Source organism: Mytilus trossulus, chromosome 11 (assembly GCF_036588685.1).
Source record: "Mytilus trossulus isolate FHL-02 chromosome 11, PNRI_Mtr1.1.1.hap1, whole genome shotgun sequence".
NCBI lineage: Eukaryota > Metazoa > Mollusca > Bivalvia > Mytilida > Mytilidae > Mytilus > Mytilus trossulus.
The window spans coordinates 45,396,973-45,420,908 of record NC_086383.1 but is presented as its reverse complement, the minus strand read 5'-3'; the positions used below and the strand labels follow the sequence as shown (position 1 = coordinate 45,420,908).

At 32.0% G+C, this 23,936-nt stretch overlaps 1 protein-coding gene across 1 annotated transcript in view; it reads right to left on the bottom strand.

The window, feature by feature from the left end:
- Positions 1 to 626: 626 nt before the first annotated feature.
- Positions 627 to 23,936, bottom strand: part of LOC134691179 (cadherin-related tumor suppressor-like) — a 55,156-nt gene continuing 31,846 nt past the window's right edge. Inside the window, exons 9-21 of the mRNA XM_063551499.1 lie at positions 20,179 to 20,346; positions 19,516 to 19,634; positions 17,726 to 17,906; positions 17,046 to 17,207; positions 12,467 to 12,604; positions 11,608 to 11,730; positions 10,023 to 10,217; positions 9,369 to 9,556; positions 5,951 to 6,532; positions 4,725 to 4,894; positions 4,013 to 4,068; positions 3,111 to 3,432; positions 627 to 740 (exon numbers count right to left, since the gene is read on the bottom strand). Coding sequence (XP_063407569.1) covers positions 728 to 740; positions 3,111 to 3,432; positions 4,013 to 4,068; positions 4,725 to 4,894; positions 5,951 to 6,532; positions 9,369 to 9,556; positions 10,023 to 10,217; positions 11,608 to 11,730; positions 12,467 to 12,604; positions 17,046 to 17,207; positions 17,726 to 17,906; positions 19,516 to 19,634; positions 20,179 to 20,346 — 2,417 coding nt within the window. The 3' untranslated portion in view covers positions 627 to 727. The remainder of the gene's footprint in view (positions 741 to 3,110; positions 3,433 to 4,012; positions 4,069 to 4,724; positions 4,895 to 5,950; positions 6,533 to 9,368; positions 9,557 to 10,022; positions 10,218 to 11,607; positions 11,731 to 12,466; positions 12,605 to 17,045; positions 17,208 to 17,725; positions 17,907 to 19,515; positions 19,635 to 20,178; positions 20,347 to 23,936) is intronic.

Below are 23,936 nucleotides of genomic sequence, written 5' to 3'. Positions count from 1 at the left end.
GAGGAGAAGATTTTTGTAAAAGTTAACGACGACGGATGACGCTGACAGACGATGGACGACGGACGCCAAGTGATGAGAAAAGCTCACTTGGACTTTTAGGCCAGGTGAGCTAAAAATTGTGTTTCCATCCATGATAAAGTTAAATCAATTAGATAGAAGCCTATCTGGTATATTTAAGTTAAATCAATAGTCAGAAGCCTATCTGGCATATTTAAGTTAAATCAATAGACAGAAGCCTATCTGGCATATTTAAGTTAAATCAATAGACAGAAGCCTATCTGGCATATTTAAGTTAAATCAATAGACAGAAGCCTATCTGGCATGTTTAAGTTAAATCAATAGACAGAAGCCTATCTGGCATGTTTAAGTTAAATCAATAGACAGAAGCCTATCTGGCATATTTAAGTTAAATCAATAGACAGAAGCCTATCTGGTATATGTAAGTTAAATCAATAGACAGAAGCCTATCTGGCATATTTAAGTTAAATTAATAGACAGAAGCCTATCTGGCATATTTAAGTTAAATCAATAGACAGAAGCCTATCTGGCATATTTTAGTTAAATCAATAGACAGAAGTCTATCTGGCATACTTTTTCAAACATTTTATTGTAAACTTTAACTACTTGTCTTGAAGTTGCAAAATAGATAACAAGTGAAAAGTCCTATTTCAAAATTAAATATTCATTTCTCCAATCTCAGGTGTAGAATTGCAGTTGTCAGTTCAGATTAGAAGTCCAACCTGCAACAGATAAAAACTATTAAAAGTATTTTCAAAAACAAGATTACAAGAATATTAAATCAGATATTTAAACTATTATAACTAACAAACTTATTTCGTGTAGTATAAAAGATTCTCTATAAAACATATAAAGAAATAGTTCAATAACAATTTATACATGGTAATTCAAATTTTAGTTTTATTTTACATTTAAGCTAATGTGTATATGTGTCTTCTTCTTAGAACTAGGTGATACTATTATACTTAATCCATTCAAAATGTGCTTTATCTATGTCATTTGGTTTCTGGTGGATATCAGTCTCATTAAAAGTTTTACATACTGTGGATTCATTTTCATTCATGAGATCATTTTTTGTGATTTTTGTTGGTACAGGTGAATCATGAATTCAAATATGTTAATCTTAATTACAAATTTGCTACCAAGTTGTATGCAGACTTTAACAAACCACAAAATCACATATTCATGAATAGTTCTCCACAATTTACAAAAATTGGTCCCAACAAAAATAAATGAATCACCACTACTACACATTTCTTTATTTTATATTTATCATTTGCTTCATACAATTTAAAACTACATGTCAAACCAGTCAACTTCTCATTTAATAATTTATTCTCATCTAAAATATGCATGCAATTGGTTTAAATTCCACTGGATGGCCATCTTGAATGATTGATCGGCTACAAAGTAGCAACACTTGGTCAGCACCTCATAAGGAGCATTCATGCCATGTTTGGTTTCATTCCATTCAGTGGTTCTCTAAAAGAAGTCATTTGTATGTATTTCCCATAGGGTCCTTTGTTAAACTAAGTCCCCTGCTGGTGGCCATCTTGGATGATCGATCGGCTATAAAGTAACAACACTTGTTCAGCACCTCATAAGGAGCATTCATGCCATGTTTGGTTTCATTCTCTTCAGTGGTTTTCTAAAAGAAGTCATTTGTATGCATTTCCCATAGGGTCCTATGTTAAACTAAGTCCCTTGCTGGCGGCCATCTTGGATGATCAATCGGCTACAAAGTAACAACACTTGTTCAGCACCTCATAAGGAGCATTCATGCCATGTTTGGTTTCATTCCATTCAGTGGTTCTCTAAAAGAAGTCATTTGTATGCATTTCCCATAGGGTCCTATGTTAAACTAGGTCCCCCGCTGGCGGCCATCTTGTATGATCGATCGGCTATAAAGAAATAACACTTGTTCATCACCTCATAAGGAGCATTCATGCCATGTTTGGTTTCATTCTCTTCAGTGGTTCTCTAAAAGAAGTCATTTGTATGCATTTCCCATAGGGTCCTATGTTAAACTAAGTCCCCCGCTGGCGGCCATCTTGTATGATCAATCGGCTACAAAGTAACAACACTTGGTCAGCACATCATAAGGAACACTCATGCCATGTTTGGTTTCATTCCATTCAGTGGTTCTCTAGAAGAAATTCAAAATGTAAAATGTTAACGATGCCGAAAGACAATGACGTACGATGCTGGACATCAGACGCCGGAAACCAAGTGATGAGAAATGCCAGGTGAGTAAAAAAATGGTCAGATTATCAGATGGATTTGGACCTGCTGCAGACCTGTTACAGATTTTCCAACTTTTAAAATCTCCATAAGGAATTAATAGTGTTCGACCAGATTTTTAAGGGTTTCAATTTTAATTTGATAATGAGCTATTAAGCCTTGATTTTTTGGCGCATTATTATTGTACTTATTAATTGGCAAAAAAACCTTAAGAATAGAGAAAAATTGCCTTAAGAAAAAGAATACAAAGTGAAGAACCCCATTTTTTCGCTCTCCAAAGACCTACTTATCTTTCGAACATGAATCAAAAGACCTTAACCTAAATGTCCTCAATTTAGAAGGACAAAGAGACTGATTCAAGCTCAATGCTGTTTTCTTATGAGTTCATTACAGTATTTATTCTTTCTGTTTAAAATTACCAGTTTGTCATGAAACTATGGTAAATGTTGCAAATTGTGATTGTATGCTTAATTCATTAAAATTGAAATGCTGACTGTATGATAGATTCAGTTAACAAATTAATTAAATTTTAGGATTGTTTTGACCCATCAGATGAGCAAATTAGGTGTAACAACTAATTATGAGACTTGTTGTGACCGTTGATTAGATTAGGGTTGTAAACTTGTCATAAATATGTTGTCAGGTAAAATTATAGATTTACAGAAATTGATCAGTAAAAGTTCAAAATTGATAACCAATAACTTTTTGGGTATATTTAGTGAAAAGCAGGATTTTGACTTTTTTAAGATTCAGATATCAGGATTCAGGTTGAGGCATGAAAATTGTGATGATACAACCAAAATTGGGATAGTTGGCAGGTCTGCTGCTAAAGCATTCAATAAAAAACTTACAATAAACCCTGGTCCCTTGACTGCTGCTCCTCTTTGGCTTTGTATAGATTACTGTTTACTTGTTGACTAGAAAATGAAACATCTGAAACTGGTTTTAAACTATTTCTACTGGTATCATTTGATATAACACTGGCATTCAAACTTGGTTGACTACTTGATTGGCTTGGTATTGTCTTCGACTCAAGTACACTGCTTCTAGCAACTGAGCTGTTTACAGAATTACTTCCCTTTGGTTTGGAGTTATTTCCCTTGTTAAATAGTGGGTTGCCAGGTGGTCTTTTTACGTTAACACTTTCCAGCTTCTTTTTCACTTTTTTCTTATCTGTAATTCAGTAAATACATTGATAAACTAACTTTCACAAATTTATATTAGAAGTTATCAAAGACTATGACTAACTTAAATACTTTGAAATATGACATTTCTCTTACCTAATATAATAATATCATTTTTTAATACCTGACATACACTATTCATTTATTTGTAAAGCTTACACATAACTTTTAATGTAAAAACTGAGTCCCAAAAATAAAAATGGATCAAACATATTTTCTAGTATAATTTTAAAGAATGTTTTTATTGTTAAATCAAAAATGCAGATCTGTCTTTAACCAGTCATTTCTTAAAAATTATAATTCAAATTCAAACAAATGAAATATTTCAAAACTATATCTATAGTAAAAATGAATTTTATAAGACATATAGCATAAAAGAGGGACGAAAGATACCAAAGGGACAGTCAAACTCATAAATCTAAAACAAACTGACAACGCCAAGGCTAAAAATGAAAAAGAAAAACAGAAAAACAATAGTACACACGACACAACATAGAAAACTAAAGAATAAACAACACGAACATAATATTCTTTTGACCTCTGATACCATAATTCTATCAATATCTTACCATCAGGTTCTGCTTTATTATTTTCTGTTTCTGGTTTACCTGCTGGTTTCTTTCTCCTTTTAAAATAAAAATTAAGTTGTTTTGAAAAAATAAAATAAAATAAGATTTAATTTACAGTTTAAGTTTACAGTTCTTAGTATGACAAACACCAATGTTAATAAGATAAGTCCTGTAAATGTAAGTTACATTTTTATAATAGATGCTTTTTCTTGATTCAATCTCATCAGAAATGCTGAAACCCCAAAATTTAAAATATTGAAACTATACAAGAACATGTCAGGAACAGTAGGACCAAACTTTTAAGTTAAGAAAAAAATTGTCAAAACCATCTGTGGCATATCTTACTTGATGGAATTGGAACCTTACATTTTTTAATAATTTCTAAATATGTTTTAAAGAAAGAAAGTAATGACGGTGCATGTTATAAACCATGTCAGTACCAAGACATTGACTATTAAGCTAATGGTATCGTAAGGTACTGGCTATTCAAAAGTTGTGATATTGACCCAGTATCAGAAAATGAAAATAACACCTAATAAATTTCAAACTCAAAGGGCTGTTTTGAATTAAATCTTTATTCAAGCTTCCTTGAATAACCATACAATGTACTACATATTTGTACTTTTGAATACCCGAAGTTAAGAGTTCATCACATTGCTGTGTTTCTAATTCACTTTTCTATACATTTTTCGATCTTCTTGTGTACTCTTACCTTGTAGTCTTAACACAATCTATTGAATGCCAGTACTTTGTACAGAAATACAGCACTCCAACAGACAATGCACACACCAGTATTCCTGTAGCTGTAAACCATAATGTGTTGGTAGGACTTGTGACAAACAATATAGGGTGTGGAGTTGTTGATGTTGTAGTGGTGTTCTCCTGAAAACAGAGGTCAAAGGTTATAGCATATCTTCTGTTATAAAAGTTTAAAGGATATATTGGCATATTTTCTGTAGAAAGAGTTTTAAGGTTATAGCATACATGGACATATATTTTGTAAGAAGAGTTATAAAGTTATAGCATATTTTCTGTAAAAAGAGTTTAAAGGTTATAGTGTATTTTCTGTTAAAATAGAGTTTTCATGTAATATCATATATATTCTGTAAACAGTTTAAATTATGTCTTCTTTTCCAAAAGTTTTATTGTTATAACTGTAGCATTTTGTTCTTTCAAAACAGGTAAAATTTATTGAAAGATATTCTGTTATAAAAATTTAAAGAATATGTGTATATTATTGATTTAAAGTCAACAGAAATGATTTCAAACAAGAATGTGTCCCCAGTACATGAATGCCCCACTCGCAATATTATTTTCTATGTTCAGTGGACAGTGACATTTGGGTAAAAACTCTAATTTGGCATTAAAATTAAAAAGATCATATCATAGGGAACATGTGTACTAAGTTTGAAGTCGGATGGACTTCAACTTCATCAAAAACTACCTTGACCAAAAACTGTAACCTAAGCGGGACAGACGGACGGACGGACAGACAAACAGACGGAAGAACGGACGCACAGACTAGAAAACATAATGCCCCTCTACTATTGTAGGTAGGGCATAAAAAGAAGGGATTATCCACCATTATAAATATATGATATCTTACGCAAGACATATCATCTGGAGACAATATTTATCTGCACTTTTTTGGACATCAGACATTCAATTTATAAATGGAGTATGTATATATAATACAGTATACTGTGGATTTATCTATTTTCTTGGGTAACAATTTTTGTGAATTAAGGGACATTTTTATTTGGTGGATATTTGATTTTTTCCTTTTTGCCAAAGTCTGAATACTAGCTTTTAAAAAAATTAAACTTATTTGAACATTCCAATTAGTGATTCACATTTACGCATCAAATCCAAAAGAAATTGGTATCCACAAAGAATTATAAAATCCACAGTATATGGTACTAAACACTAATTACAAACCGCAGGAAACACAATCCAGACTTCCACTGTTGTAAACAGACCCCCATAATCTGTAGCTGTCAAGTTCAAGTACATCACATCTCCCCATTGGAATCTGTTACTCAATATTTCATTCACATACAGGATACCAGTATCATTGATCTGAATATAAGTCTTGTCATATGATGTCTGATTTAAATAATAGGATATACGTCCATAATCTGAAATGTCTATGTCGTAGGCTGTAACGTTACCTATCTCTGTGCTGACATTCTCGTATGGTGATATATAGAAGGCAAACTGAGTCTGATTAAAATATGGAGCATTGTCATTGACATCTTTGATCTTGATAACAATGGTTGCTGTACAGGTGTTGAACCCTGTATCCTTTGCTCTTACAACACAATCATATTGGGTAGTAAGCAGTTTGTCCACATCATAATCATAGGCGTAAGTTATCTCCCCTGTATCGGTTGCCATGGTGAACCTCCATGTGTCATTACCACAGTCTAACCAATAGGTATGAGAATCTGGGTCTTCACGAACGTCAACATCATCAGGATCATCAATTATAAATCCAGCCACAGGAAAAGACGTACCTTGCTGGAAAAATAAGATTAATATATCATAAGACGTCACCAAACTTCAACATTGTTTAAAATACCATTGAAAGTTTATCATATTTTCAGAGAATGAGATACATAAATAAATAAAACTCTTGTTGTCTCAAACAAGATTGAAGAAATTCAAATTGACTGTACATGGTCACAGTTTAATGAAAGAATTTCTAGCAATACTTTGGATTCATTGTTATAAGTCGGATACCAATTTGTATAGTTTTTTTTGGGTACAGGTGAACCACAAATTAAAACGTTAAAAGAATAGAATATTTTCAATGGGTTTTGAATACAGAGATTGGCAAAACCACAAAATTTGTCAGCAATCCAGGAAGAATTTATACCCACAAAAATTAATGAATCTATGGTAGGTGATTGGAAAATGGGTTAATCAATATTCTACACTGAATAAGGATAATGTTTTATCTGTTAAGTCCCTTTTCAGTCAATTATTAATAGCAATACTGGAAACTGTGAACACTAATGACAGCTGCTTTTATGCCCCACCTACAATAAAAGAGGGTCATTATGTTTTCTGGTCTGTGTGTCCGTTCATTAGTTCATCCATCCAGCCATCTGTCCCACTTCAAGTTAAAGTTTTTGGTCAAGGTAGTTTTTGATGAAGTTAAAGTCTAATTGACTTCAAACTTAGTACACGGGTTACCTATGATATGATCTTTCTAATTTTAATGCCAAATTAGAGTCTTTACCCAAATTACAAGGTCCACTGAACATAGAAAATGATAGTGCGAGTGGGGGCATTCATGAATTGGGGACACATTCTTGTTATCTTTTTATAAAAAAATAAATAATAAGAGCTCTATAATTTCAAATTTTATTTAAAAATTCTATAGTTAACAGGTTTTATTCTCATCACAAAAACGAAATAAATTCTCTCATCACATAAAAAAAATAATTCTATGTATAATCTATAAAAAACAAGAATGTGACCCCAGTACATGGATGCCCCATCCGAACTATCATTTTCTATGTTTAATGAACCATGAAAATGGGAAAAAATCTCTAAACTTGGCATTAAAATTAGAAAGATCATATTATAGGGAACATGTGTTCTAATTTTAAAGTTGATTGGACTTCAACTTCATCAAAAAATACATTGACCAAAAACTTTAACCTGAACCGGGACCAACGGACAAACAGACAAATAGACACACAGATGAAAGACCAGAAGGACGGACGAACGGATGCACAGAACAGAAAACATAATGCCCATAAATGGGGCATAAAAATGAAAACAACATTAAAAAATTGCCTTTTCAATTTAAGGCCGTGTTCACACCAAACGCCATGTACAGTAAACATATTTACAATTAGCTTAACTCTTTCCTCCATAATGACGCTTTTTGACGCCAACCCCTTTACTCCATAATGATGCCTTTAGACGCCTGTATAGTGTCTCAGTTAAAACGTCTTGCCCAAGACAAACGAGAATCAGACTTAATAAAAGCTGTATCTAATATTAACAGGTTATTCATGAGAATATGTGACTGGAATTTCATTGATGAAATATTCGTTTTAACAATGCATTTTAATACTTTAAACCTCATGATTTTTTTGTATTGAAAATATCCTATGCACATCAAGTATGTTAAAAAATAATTTCCATGGAGTAAAGGGTTTATGTAATGTACACTGGACCACATTTAATTTGTTCACATGTGTACACTTTGTTTAATAACCTGTACATATGGAGGGACTACAATTCAGCTAGTTGTAGTGTTCCATATTGGCTTTTTTTTATTTGATTGCTAATATCAAAATCTGTGAATAAAAAAGTTTGTGCAAACAAAAAATTCTGACTCAGAATCCCCCCCCCCCTTTTTTTTTTTTAAAAGTTAAGTGGTCTTTAAGAAAGCCAATTTGAGGATTTGCAGTAGTTTAAAGATACTAAAGATGTCTGGATTATGCATTAGAAAATGAGGCTTACATCACACTTTTGTTAGTAATGCATTTATGAGTGAATTATTGTTTGAGTAAAGACCAGTGGCAAATATTTCTGTGTATGTCCAGTCGATTCAGGAAGACTTTTTTAAATGAATTATGTGTTTGACAATGAAGATGCTTGAGTCTTGAAAAGAGGTTAATAAATTAAGCTACATAAAGTAATTTTTATAACAAATAAATCTATCAAGTTTAGACAATTATGTATGTAAAGAACTTAAATATTAATAATTGTTATTTATATCAATTTCATTAAAATAATCTTTTCTTCTTAAAATGTACATCATGTAACATGGAAAAATGAATGTTCTAAAAGCCTATAGTTTTGCGTACACTTAACTTACACAAGGCCTACATTGACTATCGACTGCATGTAGACAATACACGATTTAAACTACATGTAACCATTGAGTTTTATCAATGGGAACATAATTGTGTTTAGTTCATGTGTGAGTTAGTGTGAACACGGCCTTAAGCCAACATTGCCTTAGGGAGTTGAAAATTTAGTTTCTGTATTACTACAAAATTTAGAATGGGCAATCTTAGAAAGTTTGTTATAAATCATGTCAGTGACTGACTGCACTACTGAGCAGATGATACCCTAAGGGACTGATAGTCCACCAGGACATGTATCCATTCAATTCTGTATAAAATTGAAGACAAAATGTTATAAATTTCATGCATTCTAAGCGCTTTTCTATATAAAAATCTTGTAATTTTGCACAACCTGCAGTTGAAAAAATAGCTCTACAGTGATCCATACTTTTCATTACATATTCGATAAAAAAAAATATAAACCGCAATATATCGTTTATAAATTAGTAGATCTGATTCCCAATTCATATTATAAACTACTATACCACATCTTCAAACTGTTCAACAGAATATCCTGTCTGGTGAAAAGATGGAGCCTCATTCTGGTCTGTGATCAACACAAATATTGTTTGTGTTGCTGTGTCTTTCCTGTCTGTTGCCGTGACGATTATTTGTAAATATATATTTGGAACTGACTCAAAGTCAATATCACCAGATATTGTAAGGTAACCATCTGTAAAACAATATTTATTTTATAGTTAGTAAAAAGCAAATTAAAAATTTCAAGATCAGGAAATCTTTTTTACAATATGAAATACGAATGTGTCCATAGTACACAGACTATCATTTTCTATGTTCAGTGGACCATTAAAAATTTAGGTCAAACTCTAATTTGGCATTTAATTTAAGAAATAATATCATAGGGAACATGTGTACTAAGTTTCAAGTTGATTGAATTTCAACTTCATCAACAACTACATGCATTGACCAAAAATTTTAACCAGAAGCAGGACAGACTGAAGAACAGACTGACGAACAAACTGACGCCAAGACTGAAAAACATAATGCCCCAAGGTTGGGCATAAAAACAGCAAGGACTCGTTTATTATTAATAAATGTTTAACATTTAACAAACAGCATTAATACTGTGTCAGCACATTTATAAATAGTCACTTTAACCTGCATTAGTATCAACAAACCTGAACTCATACTGAAGTAAGGTGCTCCAGTGTTGGGTGAAAATAGGGCAGATACCAGAACATCAGGTATACTGTCATCCTGGTCACGGACCTCAACATGATACAAAGTGGTCCCAACAACACTGTTCTCTTCAATACGGAAACGATCTGTTTCTGTCAGCGGAAGATTACCAAACTGTGGTACATCATTTATATCTGAAAATATGTGAAACATGATCTTACACTGGATAAGGAAAACATATAGTTAGAAATCTCCTGTAAAATGAGTTGACATATATTTGATTATGATGTTGCCAGTTACATTAGTGCAATGGCACTTTCCATTACTTCTTGTTACAGTTTATTCCAATCTAATCAAAATTAAATCTCCACACTTGCTCCTTGTTGTTGATATGTCGTGCACGCCCACCTGCAACATAGAACCATCGGGGAGCAAGTGCGGAGATTTAATTTTAATTGAATTGAGTTTATTCAGGTTAGTGAAAGTTACTTACATACAGGTTTAATCAATAATGCGGTCATTTTTATAAATTTCCTGTTTACAAAACTTTTAATTTTTCGAAAAACTGAGGATTTTCTTATCCCAGGCATAGATAACCTTAGCCGTATTTGGCACAACTTTTTGGAATTTTAGATCCTCAATGCTCTTCAACTTTGTACTAGTTTGGCTTTATAAATATTTTGATATGAGCATCACTGATGAGTCTTATGACTGTAAGTTATATTAAAATGTTCAAGACTTGTACCTTTTCACATAAGGTGGTACCAAACACCTTGACTTATATTAATTTGGCTTATTTTATTTTCACAACATTTTGACAAAATAATACTTTTACCCTTTGACGAAAATATAAAAATTTCAAAAAACTTGAGTCAACCTTTATAGGAAGATTTTTATTGGATAATAAGAAGCTTGACAGACACTAACTTATTGATCATTTAGAAGCTTAATATTTCTGATTAAAACAATCAGTTGAGTTTGACAGAGTTATCTCCCTGTAGTGTTATGTACCACATTATTTTTTTTGGTGAAATCAGGTGCTGTAGTTCAGTGGTAGTAGTTTTCATAGAATATATATATTTTTAAAATATCTTTAAGCATGTTTTGAAACTCTGTACTTGCTAAAAAATAGGATAAAAGCTTGTCAAGACTTCATCTATATCAGTCACTGTTGCAAAGGTTTTATCAACCCCCTAATCTGTATAACGTCATGTCACATAAAAAAAAAACATCTACTTGCGGTATATAGTATATAATAAAAGTGTTATATGAAATGTCTTTTTTAGCATCACACACCAGCAGAGCTCTTGGGATTACATTGGTGTCTATGTTTGATAAAGATGTAATATTGTAAATTCAGAAATTATTGCATACATTTCTAATTGCAATTTTTATTTTTGCGATAGTGAAAAAAATTCTGTTTAATTCTTTAAAAAAAATCAAAATGCAAGTTTAAATTATTGCGATCAAAACCGGGCATTTTTCACAATGATAAAAACATCTCAATAATTTCTAAATTTTCAGTTTTGAAAAAGCCATTATTGAGAGTGAAGTAATGAAAAAAGTAAATGACTTGATCCTTACTGGTAAGATGTACAGCCAGAGTTCTTGCCCCTACTGTGGTTCTCCCATCATTGACTGATACTTCTAAGTTATAGGCTGGTTCAAATATTGTGGCTAGGTCTGCTGTGGTTGCTATATAGCCATCTATAAAAATCACAAAATAATAAATATTTGTTACCTCATCGAGTTCAAATCTTTTTTGATAGAAAAATAAGGCTAATTTATGCTGGGTAACAATTAAATAATGAATGTTCCATTACAGTCCAAATTGAAGTTAATGGCAGACAGACCCAGAAAAATGCTACCTTTTCTTACAAATATTGTTGTGCTAATTGTTTATTATTTCAGATTTACAAAAATACATTCACCCAAAGTTTTCTACATTTCAGTTATTCTGTACTTCAATGTTTAATAAATTAAATCAAAGATTCATATGGCATGGTCGCACAGAATAAGTCTTAAAAATGTAGAATGCTATGTTCTGAAAATTCAAAAAAAAAAGACCAGAAAAAATTCTGACATACCATATAGCGGGTTTTTTTTCGCAGGGTGTAAATGTTTGCTTATTTTTGCAGATAGAACAAAATCACCAAAATAAATTCTGCCAATTTAAATATGTACATGCAAAGGTATACTATTGCTAAAAGTTTCGAGTCGGTCAAAATAATAACCGCTAAAATATTTCGTATACCTTCAATGAAAATCGTGAAATTTTACATTTTTTTTTATTAAAAAATAACCAACTATATGGTATTCCTCAAACAATTCCCCAATAAAATTTCATGTCCTGAAACGAGTAAAATTTGAAACAATTAATAATAAACATAACATATATAAATCAATAAATATTTTTCTCTCTTTTTCAGTGTTTAATACATACATCCATGTATAGAAAATGGTCCACCAGAGGGGTCTGTTGTCATGGTAAAGGTCAACGTATCATTTTCATCATCAGTCATCTGGATGTTGTATACAAGGTCACCAATCAGAGTTGTTGTTACATTCAAATCAACTGATGCTAAAATTAGAACCAAAACATGTGGTATTAAAACGTTTTCTATAAATATTCCTTTTTTATTTCAATGAAATTTTCACTTAACAACTTAATACAACTAGAAAAGACATCTAGTTGTAAACACAGGTTCCTTAAAAAAATACCATCATGTAATGTAACTATATAAATCTGAGTCTATACAAAACATAAATAAATTTCTGAAATACAAATCATGATCATCCCTTTTGCAACAAATATTTTTGCAAAATAGAAAGAATCAAAGAGCTGAAAGCTCTGAAGAAAAATGACGCCACTGTCTCTAATATTGGGATAGTTTTTATGCAAGTCTTGATTTTCACATACCGTAATTAGTTTAACAATGCAACATGTCTCATAAGCATATAATTGATATTCGTATATGTGTGTGTGTGAAGTGAAGGTGCCAACTGGCTGGTTTTTTTTTAAGACAAATGAATAGGTCAAGACTACCTGAATTGTACAAATAAATACCGTAGAAAGGCTTCTATATTTCTCACTGGTACATAGGCTGAATCCGGGTCCGTTCGCGCCCATTCACGTTTGCGCCAACTCATGTTCGCCCCCTTTCACTTTCACACCCTACATGTTCGCAACTAATCTTAATTGGTTTTGTGTTTAATAACTCTGTAAGCAAGTGTTTTCTTATAAGTATAATTGTTGTCATTGTCTCAAAATAAAGTGAGACAGCATTTTTTTTTTGTGTTGAATAAATCTTAATCATGTTTTGGATAGCGTATTGTTAAAGATAATAATAATCCTTTCTAAATAAAGTGGTATTTTGTCAACATTTTATTTAGCGTTGAATAACTCTTAATCATGTTTTGGTTAGTGTATTGCTATACTTTGTTTCATTGACCTCTTTCATAATGAAGTGAGATTCTGACTATTTATTTTTCTTTGTGTTGAATAAATTTTATCATGTTTTGGTTATAATAGTGGATTGCTATATTTTGGTTCCTATATTTTATTGTTTCGTTGTTTCAGATCAAAGGGCTTAAAAACAATTATCTTTTGTGTTTTTCCTTTAAAATCTTCAATGTTTTACTCATACCAAGCTATAAATACATTCAGAATTTACACCAAAGCAATTTAAAACAACAATCATGATTTTCCAATTATTCAACTTGAATTTGAATTAAAATTGGGCGCCAATGAGTAGAGTGCGAACGGACCTTGGGTGTGAACGTGCGAGGTGCGAAAGTGTATTGGGCGCAAACAGACCTGATACCACATAGTCTGAACCCCCTTCTCCCACAAAATATGAAGTAAATTAAAAACAAATTGTTCAGAGAACAATTGAAGTCTTTCCACTAGAAAAGATCTATTTTTATATTGAAATATGAAAAATCAGTTTAAAATGTTAGTTCCTATGGCTTTATGACGTCCTATTAACCTGTGACCTTGACCTCAATTTCAAGGTCAAAAACCATGGACCTTGAATCAAAATATCCTAGGTCTTTAATATGTTTGGTTAATGAGTACTACCACTTGACGCGTAATTTTAAATGTAAGATGGACAAAAACTCCCTTTTATTGTATGCGCAGCCTTTCAACCAAAATATACAAGTAAGTAAGTAAGTAAGTAAATTATTTATTATAGTGACATGTGACTTTCACAAGAATTTTAATAAATTATTTATTATAGTGACATATACAAGTAAGGACATGTCGCAACTAATAATTTATGAAAAATTATTTGTCAAAATGTCATACAGTATTTGAAAAGAAGTGAAAATAAGCCAAAATCAAAATTTATAATATGACCTTGACCTTTGACATTGACCTCATTTTCATTTTTAGTACCAATGACCTCATGAAGACCCTAGGTCTCTATCAGTTATGGTTTACCAGTTGAAAATGCATATCGCTTGAATCAAATGAAAAAGGGGGAATAACTCTCATATGGAGTCCCCATAGAGCTATGGTTCAAACGAATATTCTTATCCTAAATATGTAACGAGCAATTTGGTAAAATAAAATCTTTTACGGTTACGAAGGAGAGGTGGCCACAAGAAAAACAGTGTTTGGGGAGATAACTCTTACAACGTAATGTATTTTGTTATAATTACATTTGATATATGTTTCATTATAATACTTTATTCTGATTGGCTAACTGCACATCACATGTTATTCCTCAAGCAATTGCATCACTCAATAAAACTTTTCATTCATGATAACACGTTGTCCCACAATAAAGTGCACAGATGAATTGAATAAAAAAGTTATAAAATTCGTGTTTTCATGATCCTAGCTAAAAAAAGTAATAATAAGTATTGAATGTTTCTTTTTGTAACCTCATAGGGTTGCAAAAGCGTTGACCATGTGCACATTTCTAGAATGAAGCGCTTACGCTTACACGCTTCATACAAAAAGTACTTCGGTCAACGCTTTTACACCTCAATGAATTTACAAAAAAAAAGCATTCAATACTTAAATGCAGTTGTAAATTTTTAAAGCAAAATGAGTTAATACTAACTTTCACTTTTTTGGATGTTCATGTACATTTTGTATGTATTTATTTTTCTCAACTACATGAATTTTTTGGTGTATTTTTAATGATATATATGAGTAGTCCAAATAATTATTACGTCTGGCAAGGCTTTTTAAATTTTATTCTGGGACACCTTCCTATGACCACAAGGCTATGTTAACTTTTTTCTGGGACGCCTTCTTAGGAAGCCTTCCTACGAATGTCTTAGGAAGGCGTCCCAGAAAAAAATAAAATAGCCTTGTCAGACGTCATTATTATTTGGACTAATACATGAGATATTGGATATTTTTATGCATTATTTAACCAGTTGAGTCTTTTACAGGATTGTTTGTTTAATGCTGTTTAAACATTACTGAAAAAAAAAAAAAAACCTTAAATTTGCTAATTATTTGGCATGAAAGTTTGATTTATTGAAAGGGACTCATAGTTTTCCATTTAATTTTAATAATTGTCTAATGGTTAAAACAATAGCTTCGTTGTTTACTTTTATACACAACAACATATTCACTTTGGTTTCGTTGTTTACCTAATATTCACTATGTACTTGGTAACAGTTATTAATTAATTGAATAGAAAATATTATAATAAATATTATTGGAAGCCGAATTGACGTCAAATAGGTGCCGATTTGACTAGATGCCAATTTAACCAGGTGCCGACTTGACTTGTACGTTTCAATTCCTCTGCGATCGTTTGCGGTATTTTCTTGAGAAAACCTATTTTCCATCATCAAAGAGAAGAAGAAACTGCTTGAAATGATTCCCGAACGCTTCGTGATTGTTAAAATAAGTTTAATTCACTCAAAAAACAATTTTAAAACTTGCGATGTTTAAACAGGAAGTTTCAAAAGCACGTGTAAAAGAAGAAATTAACCGGTGAGAGTGGAAATCCGTACATAACATATATCACTTTAGTACGACTTTTAAAGCAAAACAGTTTCATCCTTTTGTAAAACAGTCTTTAATATACCTATCACATTAATGTTTGAAGGGTCTTAAGCTTATTCAAACCATATAAGTCGGTATGAAACAACAAAACGGAATGATAATAACCGATTACGTTTTGTAGTTTACAAAATTCTGGACTGGTTCCTGTCAAACTACAACACTTTGTTCGAATGTAGTGGAATACAAACAGAAACCAGTTAGTTTGTAAACTGGTTCCTGGCTGATTACTTCACAATGCTCATGCATAATGATAACACAAGCACATTCCAGTTTGTATTGAAATTAGTAAATACGAAACCAAGCGCGGTAGGCAGAGAAATCAGGTCGGCAGTTATGGAACAATGACTGCGTCATTTTCCAAAAACCAACATGAAAAGTAACAAGTCTCTCGTATTTCATTTGATACTACAATGAGAAATCCTTAAATGCACAGTGCCATTATCAAAGCAATTTTCTAAGGATAGGTGCAATGCAGAAAAATATTTGTACATGTTATCAATCTATATTTTGTCATTCAGACTATACTGAAGTTCAGTGGTTGTCATTTGTCATTTTTTTAAAAATAGATTAGACCATTGGTTTTCCTGTTTAAATGGTTTTACACAAGTCAATTTTGGGGCCCTTTATAGCATGCTGTTTGGTGTGAGCCAAGGCTCCTTGTTGAAATATGTACTTTGACTTATAATGGTTTACTTTTATGAATTGTGACTTGGATGGAGAGTTGTGACATCATTGGCACTCATTCCACATTTTCTTATAGATCTATGTATATATGTATCAACGGTGACTTATAGTTGTTAATGTATGTGTCATTTTGGTCTTTTGTGGATAGTTGTCTCATTGGCAATCATACCACATCTTCTTTTTTATATCAAATTCAGAATGCAATATATATTACATATTACCATTGGATTTTAAATGCTACTTTTTTGCAATTATTAAAAATACTACAAAACATATCTGTCGTAAATACAATACAATATATTACCTGGTAGATTGAGAAATCTTGGTGGATGATTTTTCAGAACGTGTACAAAGAAGTCGCCAGTACCTGTATTACCCTTCCCGTCATCACATGATATCAATAGAGTATGTTTTGTGTGAGCCTCATAGTCAAAGGTAGGTTTGGACTTCAGATAGATTCCATAGTCTGAAATATAAAATATAAATTATACACAGCAATCTATGCACAAAATGTTACGCCTAAAACTATTTGTAAAACACAGTCTTCTTTTTGACTATTGAATATTAAAAGTTATTAAACCAGTTAAGTATAATTTTTCATCGATAAATTAGCTCCTTTCATTTTTTGGTAGATCTGCATAAAAATTTTAAATAACAAGGTAAGTTAATGTGACCACAAACAACCTTAATATCAAAATTTGGTCTGATGCAGGACAGACAGAGGGATTGACACATGGACCTTGTAGACTAATAACAAAATTACCCATTCCCCGACATATTATAATAACAAATATTTGTCTGTTCATCAAATAATAACAAATCTATGCTGTTTAGTGTGAGCCAAGGCTCTGTGTTGAAATCCATACTTTGACCTTTAATGGTTTACTTTTATAAATTGTGACTTGGAAAGAGAGTTGTCTCATCAGCACTCATACCACATCTTCTTTTATCTATTGTCTGAATTATGTAAAAAATAACTATTACTGTTAGTTCCTGTAATCAAGTCTACTTGAAAGTTTCCATTGTTTGGTGTCTCTGAGGTCAGGACACAGTTAATGTAGTCTGACGTCTGCCTGTCATAGACATCCAGAGTATGTAATAACTGGCTCTCTGTTACATCTTCATGTAGGACTGCAGAACTGGGCAAACTTGTTATTCTTGGTGGCTGAAATATCAGAAACAGATTTTTATTTTAAACAAGACCGGCAAAAGTGGCATTAAGCAAAAACATTCATTCAATCAATAATTATAGAACTGTGTACTCCCAATTCATTGAAGTTTTTAATTCTACTTCTTCTTCTTTTAGTTTTCTTGATCAGTCACACAGATTTGTTTTATGTTATAATTCCATTAATAAATTTAAATAGTATTAACAACATATATCCATAATGAGAGATTAAAATTTTTGATACCCTCTTCACCAGGTTCACAATACAAAAAAATCATTGATGATTTATTGATTGTGTGACGTGATTGCTTCCCTTAGAACATGTGTTAGATACTTAGTCAGTCATAAGCAGTTGAGCTTCAGAAGTAATTCTTTTGATCAGTCAGTTAACACGCTACCTAGCTTGTAACACACAGAGATCCAGAGTTTGAGTCCTGGAGGAGACATGCAATTATGCAAGAAGAATCATGCTCTCTGCATGGTTACATTGGCACCCAACTAAACCAGATGCTTTGCAGGGTGCACCTTTATACGACCGCAGAGGTCGACCTGTGAACAGTTGGGGAAAGTATGGACACTACATTTAAGCTTGATATAGCTCTGAATTTGGATTGTGATGAAATAGTTGACACAGCATAGGTTTCTGACACTGAATGTATGTGGTCTAATAAACTTAACAATTTTTTTTTGCTTTTGAGCAATACACTATGCTGTTGAATATTAATCCCCTCAAAACAAATATTTGAAGAAATTTTCTTTTTAATTTCTGAAATCTGAAATGAGAAATAAACTCCCTCCCTTACACTGCCTTCAAATTGTCTTAACTGTCCTTAAACCAGAAAAAAACCTTGTCCCCCCCCCCCCCTAATTCATGAATGGTTTGAGCCATAACCCCCAAAGTCAATCCTAACTATTCATTGGTAGTATGAAATCTTGTGGTATAATTTCAGAAAGATTCATACACTTTTACATTGTATTTTATTGTTATTGTCTCGAAACTACAAAAATGCTTCTTTTTGGCCCTTTATTCCTAGACTGTTTGCCCCATAACCCTTTAAATATATCCCAACCTTCTACTTATGATAATAAACATTGTGGTGCAATTTCAGAGCAATTGACATACTTATACACAACTTATTAGCCAGAAAACTAGATAAATGCTTGTTTTGGGCCCCTTTGGGCCCCTAATTCCTAAAACTTAGGGACTATAACCCCCAAAATCAATCGCAAGCTTCCTTTTGTGGTTATAATAATTGTATTAAAATTAGCGGTTAGAGAGGAAGTCTAACTAGGGTATGTTTGTGTGAGTCATATTTGTATGATGATTCTTGAAGTGGGGATTGCTTCCCTAAGAACATATGGTAGATACTTAGTCAGCTGTAAGTACTTCTTTAGCTCAGTTGGTTAACACACTGCCTTGTAATACAGAGGTCGCAGGTTCAAGTCCTGGTGGAGACATGTGATTTTGTAAGATGAATCATGCTCTCCGGTTACAATTGCATGGTTAAATTGATTAAGATGCAAATGAAGGATTAAATTATTATTAATGTCAGAGGAAAATTATTATAACAATTGTGTCAAAAGTGAATATTAAAAGAAAACTCACTGTATTAAGAACTTTGATTGTCAGAGTTTTTGAAGCATCTCTATTCCCACAAGAATCTTCCAGACTAAATGTCATAGTATATGTTCCTACTGTTGGACTGGTAGTCAGGTAAACAAAGTCTGAAAAACACAAAATTATACTGACATCAAACTAATAGTCAAAGATATTTTTACTAACATAATAGACAAAAACAAGGGCTTCTATCCCCCTTTAGCCACAAGTCATCTCCAATTTTTTTTAACATACTCAAAAGAAGGAGAATTTATCATTTCTGTCTTAAAAGTTTCAATTATAGTGTTTCTTTGTCATACCACACCATTGTTGGCTGCTTCATTAGCCAGTACAAAATCCAAATGAGTCATGATTAACGTTTTTTTTCCCTTATTTATGTAATGAGTGTATTAGTAAACCTTATTTTAATTTCTAAATCATTTTCAAAATGTGATATTTGAATATTCAAAATATTCATACTTTTATTCAAATAAGAGATTTTCCAGGAGATATATCCACCAAATTGTATAAAATCATAAATGACCTTATTAATGATCTGATGACAAAGTAATTCTATCCCACTTGTACTTTTGATAACTATTATTATCTTAATTCTTAAGATTTGATAAACAGTTTTTGAAACGTCAACTTTGTTACATTATATCAACTTACTAGTGACAGTACTGAAGGCAAAGTCAGTACTGGATGAAGTATATGTCACAGTCAGTGTGTCTCGTGTGTCTCCATTGTAATACTTGACTCTGTAAATAGTAGTACCGCTGGGCACCTCATCAAATATCACAACCTCTCTATCAAGATTTGTATAGAATGGTGCTGTGTCTGAAATAGAAAGTATATGTATACTTGTTGACGGTTGTAAATCCCTATTTTTGACATTTCTACCTGTTATGTCTGTTTGTTGTGTTCACACAAAAAAATGTCAATATTCTGGAGTTAGTGGTTTAGAAAATACCTGTACCTAGTCAGGAATATGACAGTTGTTATTGACTATCTGTTTGATGTGATTTTGCCATTTGATTATGGACTTTCAATTTTTTATTTTCCTCGGAGTTCAATATATTTGACTTTTTTTGGCTTACAACGATGTTATTTTACTATGTCTGAGAATACAGATATTGTGTGAACATTAAACATGGTAAACACATATTTAAAGCAGTTGCATTACACTAAATGTCAGTTGACTCAGCTGATGCTTCTCAAACTGATAACACAGACAGCAAATCTGATTTGATAAAACCTGACACATATCAAGCTAATTTTACCATATTGAGAAGATCCATTTCACAATTAGAAGCATTAGCAGAGCTGTTGAACCATAAATATATATGATTCAACAGTGAAATAGGTTTTAAAGGCTTCTAGCTACAGGGAAGTTAAAAATGAGTTAGTTACTGTATGAAAGTCTTTGTTCCATTTGGAGACAACTTACAGCACATAACTTAAGAATGCTGTAAAATGTTTAACCAAAACTTGATCAACATTTTACTTATACTCAGCAAAATTTGATAGCCGACTATACAGTACATGTTTTTCTCTGACTGTTGAAGGCCTATAACTGAATACATTCACTTCATTTGAACTTTGGTGAATAGTCCCATTGACATCTCCTTATTTCAATATTCAAATATCAAATGGACACCATAAGATTCATAAAGAAAGGCCAAAAGTATTTTCAGAATATAAAATAATTTTTTTTTTTTCCATAGAACTATTTTCAGTGCAAGTTATTAAGCATAACTTTGATAACTATTTACACCACTCGGTCAATGCCACTGCTGGTTGTAACGATATCCCCTCGTCGTAATTATAGGTTTTGGGTTGGGACTAGCTCAAGCAATAAAAACATGTCTTACATTGACGACATTTAATAAAAGAGAGCGTAAAACAAAAAGGCGTTTCTGGACATCACTTGTACAATTCCTTAAAACATATAAAACTGAATTACACATATAAAAAACATATATATATCTAAATATATAACATCCCCCCGCAGAAAGAAAATTCACAATGAATTTTTGCATATATATGGAATTCAGATTCACAATCAAATAAAAATACATGATCAATATTACAACACTATCTTTCTAACTTTCAAAATATTCAAAATTCTCTATCTTTCAAAATATATCTTAACGAACAAGTAACTGGTATGGATAACTTGGTGGAATAAGCATCTTGGAACAAATTGTGGAGTACTACATGTATAAAAATATCTTGTTTGTCATAAACGTGACAGTTAAATATCATATGATATAAAATACTATGAAATCACCAGAGTCCTTACTCTTATTTTGTAGATAAATGCTAAACGTGATAAATTATGCACACTTTCAAAGAGTCTCACACGAAAATACAATTCAAGACCAGCTCATAAAATCTCATGCACTCTGAATTTCTCGTGAACCATACTACTCACAGCAATACTACTCAGGTTATTCGTGATTAACATATAAAAGTCATTGACAGATATTCATACAATCTCATTTGGTTATCTATGCCTTACTATTCCAATTTCCATGTTTTGGAGTTATTAAACTTATTTCATTAACAATCAGCACTTAACAGAAAAAACAATGTTCATTTCATAAAATAAAGTGTAGTTTCCTTTATAAAGTTTTGACAATTCGATTAAGTCTTTAACTAATCCTTGCAACTTTCGAACTTATAAAATTACATACAAATACGATAGTCATAATTCTAAATTCAAAACGGAGGGTGAAAAACAACAAGTAAATCCTCTAGCTACATGTTCTAGAGTCAATGAATTTGCCTTTCAAAAGTAATTCTGGCTAACTGCAGCCCTTAAAGTCTAATAAAAGCTTCAATACAAAACAAAAACATGTTAATCAATCAAACAATATTATTCATGTTATCAATAATGAATACAAAAAACGATATTTCAATAATCATATTCAAGTAGCAAAAATGTAAGTGATGCCGGAATCATATATAATAAACACATCAATGCATAATAATACAAAATATAATAGGGAACATGCAATAAATGTTCATATTAATCTTTCTCTTTTGCCTCTTGGTCTTCATGTACGGATATCTTACTATGAGATAAATCTCACAAGTAAGTTTGCGGTAGAATAAAATACAGACGGCACTAACAATATCACAAAGATCCTTGACGAATTATTAGTATCATGAGTCGATGTTCCAAATTTTGATAAATGTTACGTTGTACATAGCAACTTAATTAAATTGTCATGAGATAAATCTCACAGACAAATAGTGACTTGTGAATATATACAGTTATATTGCGCATGTAGTCATGAGAAAACTCTCACAAACAAATAGTCTACTTGTGAATATATACAGTTATATTGCGCATGTTGTCATGAGAAAACTCTCACAGACAAATAGTCTACTTGTGAATTTACCGTGAGTTGTATTGCGCATGTACTCATGAGATAAATCTAACGAGTATATAAATGGTGGACGCTAATTAAATAAAGATGATGTTATGACAATCAAAATGTTTAAATTTTTGGCGGAGGTCGAGATTTTAATTTGGCCTTGGCTTTCGGTCCAAGCTGATGTTCTTGAAGCCACATAGCGTGTTGGGCTGGTTCACGGACTATATGAGCAAGATACACTCTTTTTCCATTCATTATTTTGTGCGCTAGGAATCTTTTCACTTTTAACTGACTTGCAGACTTTGAATCGCTAGATATGTCAACCTCACTAAAATGAATGAAATTATTATCTTTGAACCTAGCGGGTAATTTCTTAGTGCGCTTTGGGCGAGACATGGTTGTACTATTTTCAACATTCAAAATATTGTCTGATTGGCTTGTATTATCAGAATCGGGAGTATTATCTAATAAATTGTCATAATTGGTGTTTTGGTTTTCCTGAACAGGCGTATTATCCTCATTCATAGATGTATAATCTTGCACTTCAACATCCTCTAGTTTCATATGAACAGGGTCCATAAAATATTTTGACGAATTTGGTTTTCTCACATACGCAGATTTCAGTCTATTGATATGCACTGGCTGTGATAATATTTTGTTCGTGTTTGGGTCCTTTAAGGTGTACATATGAGGACTATTTACTCTTGAGATCACATATGGACCGGCAAATCTATTCTTAAATTTTTGTCCTGACCCGGTTGGTTCTTTCGACAAATAAACATAGTCGTTTTCATTAAATGAAATATTTGGTATTTTGTCCTTATTTACTCGGTCAACCATTTTAACTTGTGAATTAATAGCATTTTTCTCGACTTCAGTACGTATAAGGTTCAACTTTTCACATTGCTGTTTGAGATACGTACCTTTAGGTACAGACGAAAAGTCTGTGTCCTTTAAATATGCAAAGACAATGGAAATTGGGGTCTTTTCCCATACACTATTTCAAAAGGCGAAAACCCAACACTTTGGTTTGGCGTATTGTTC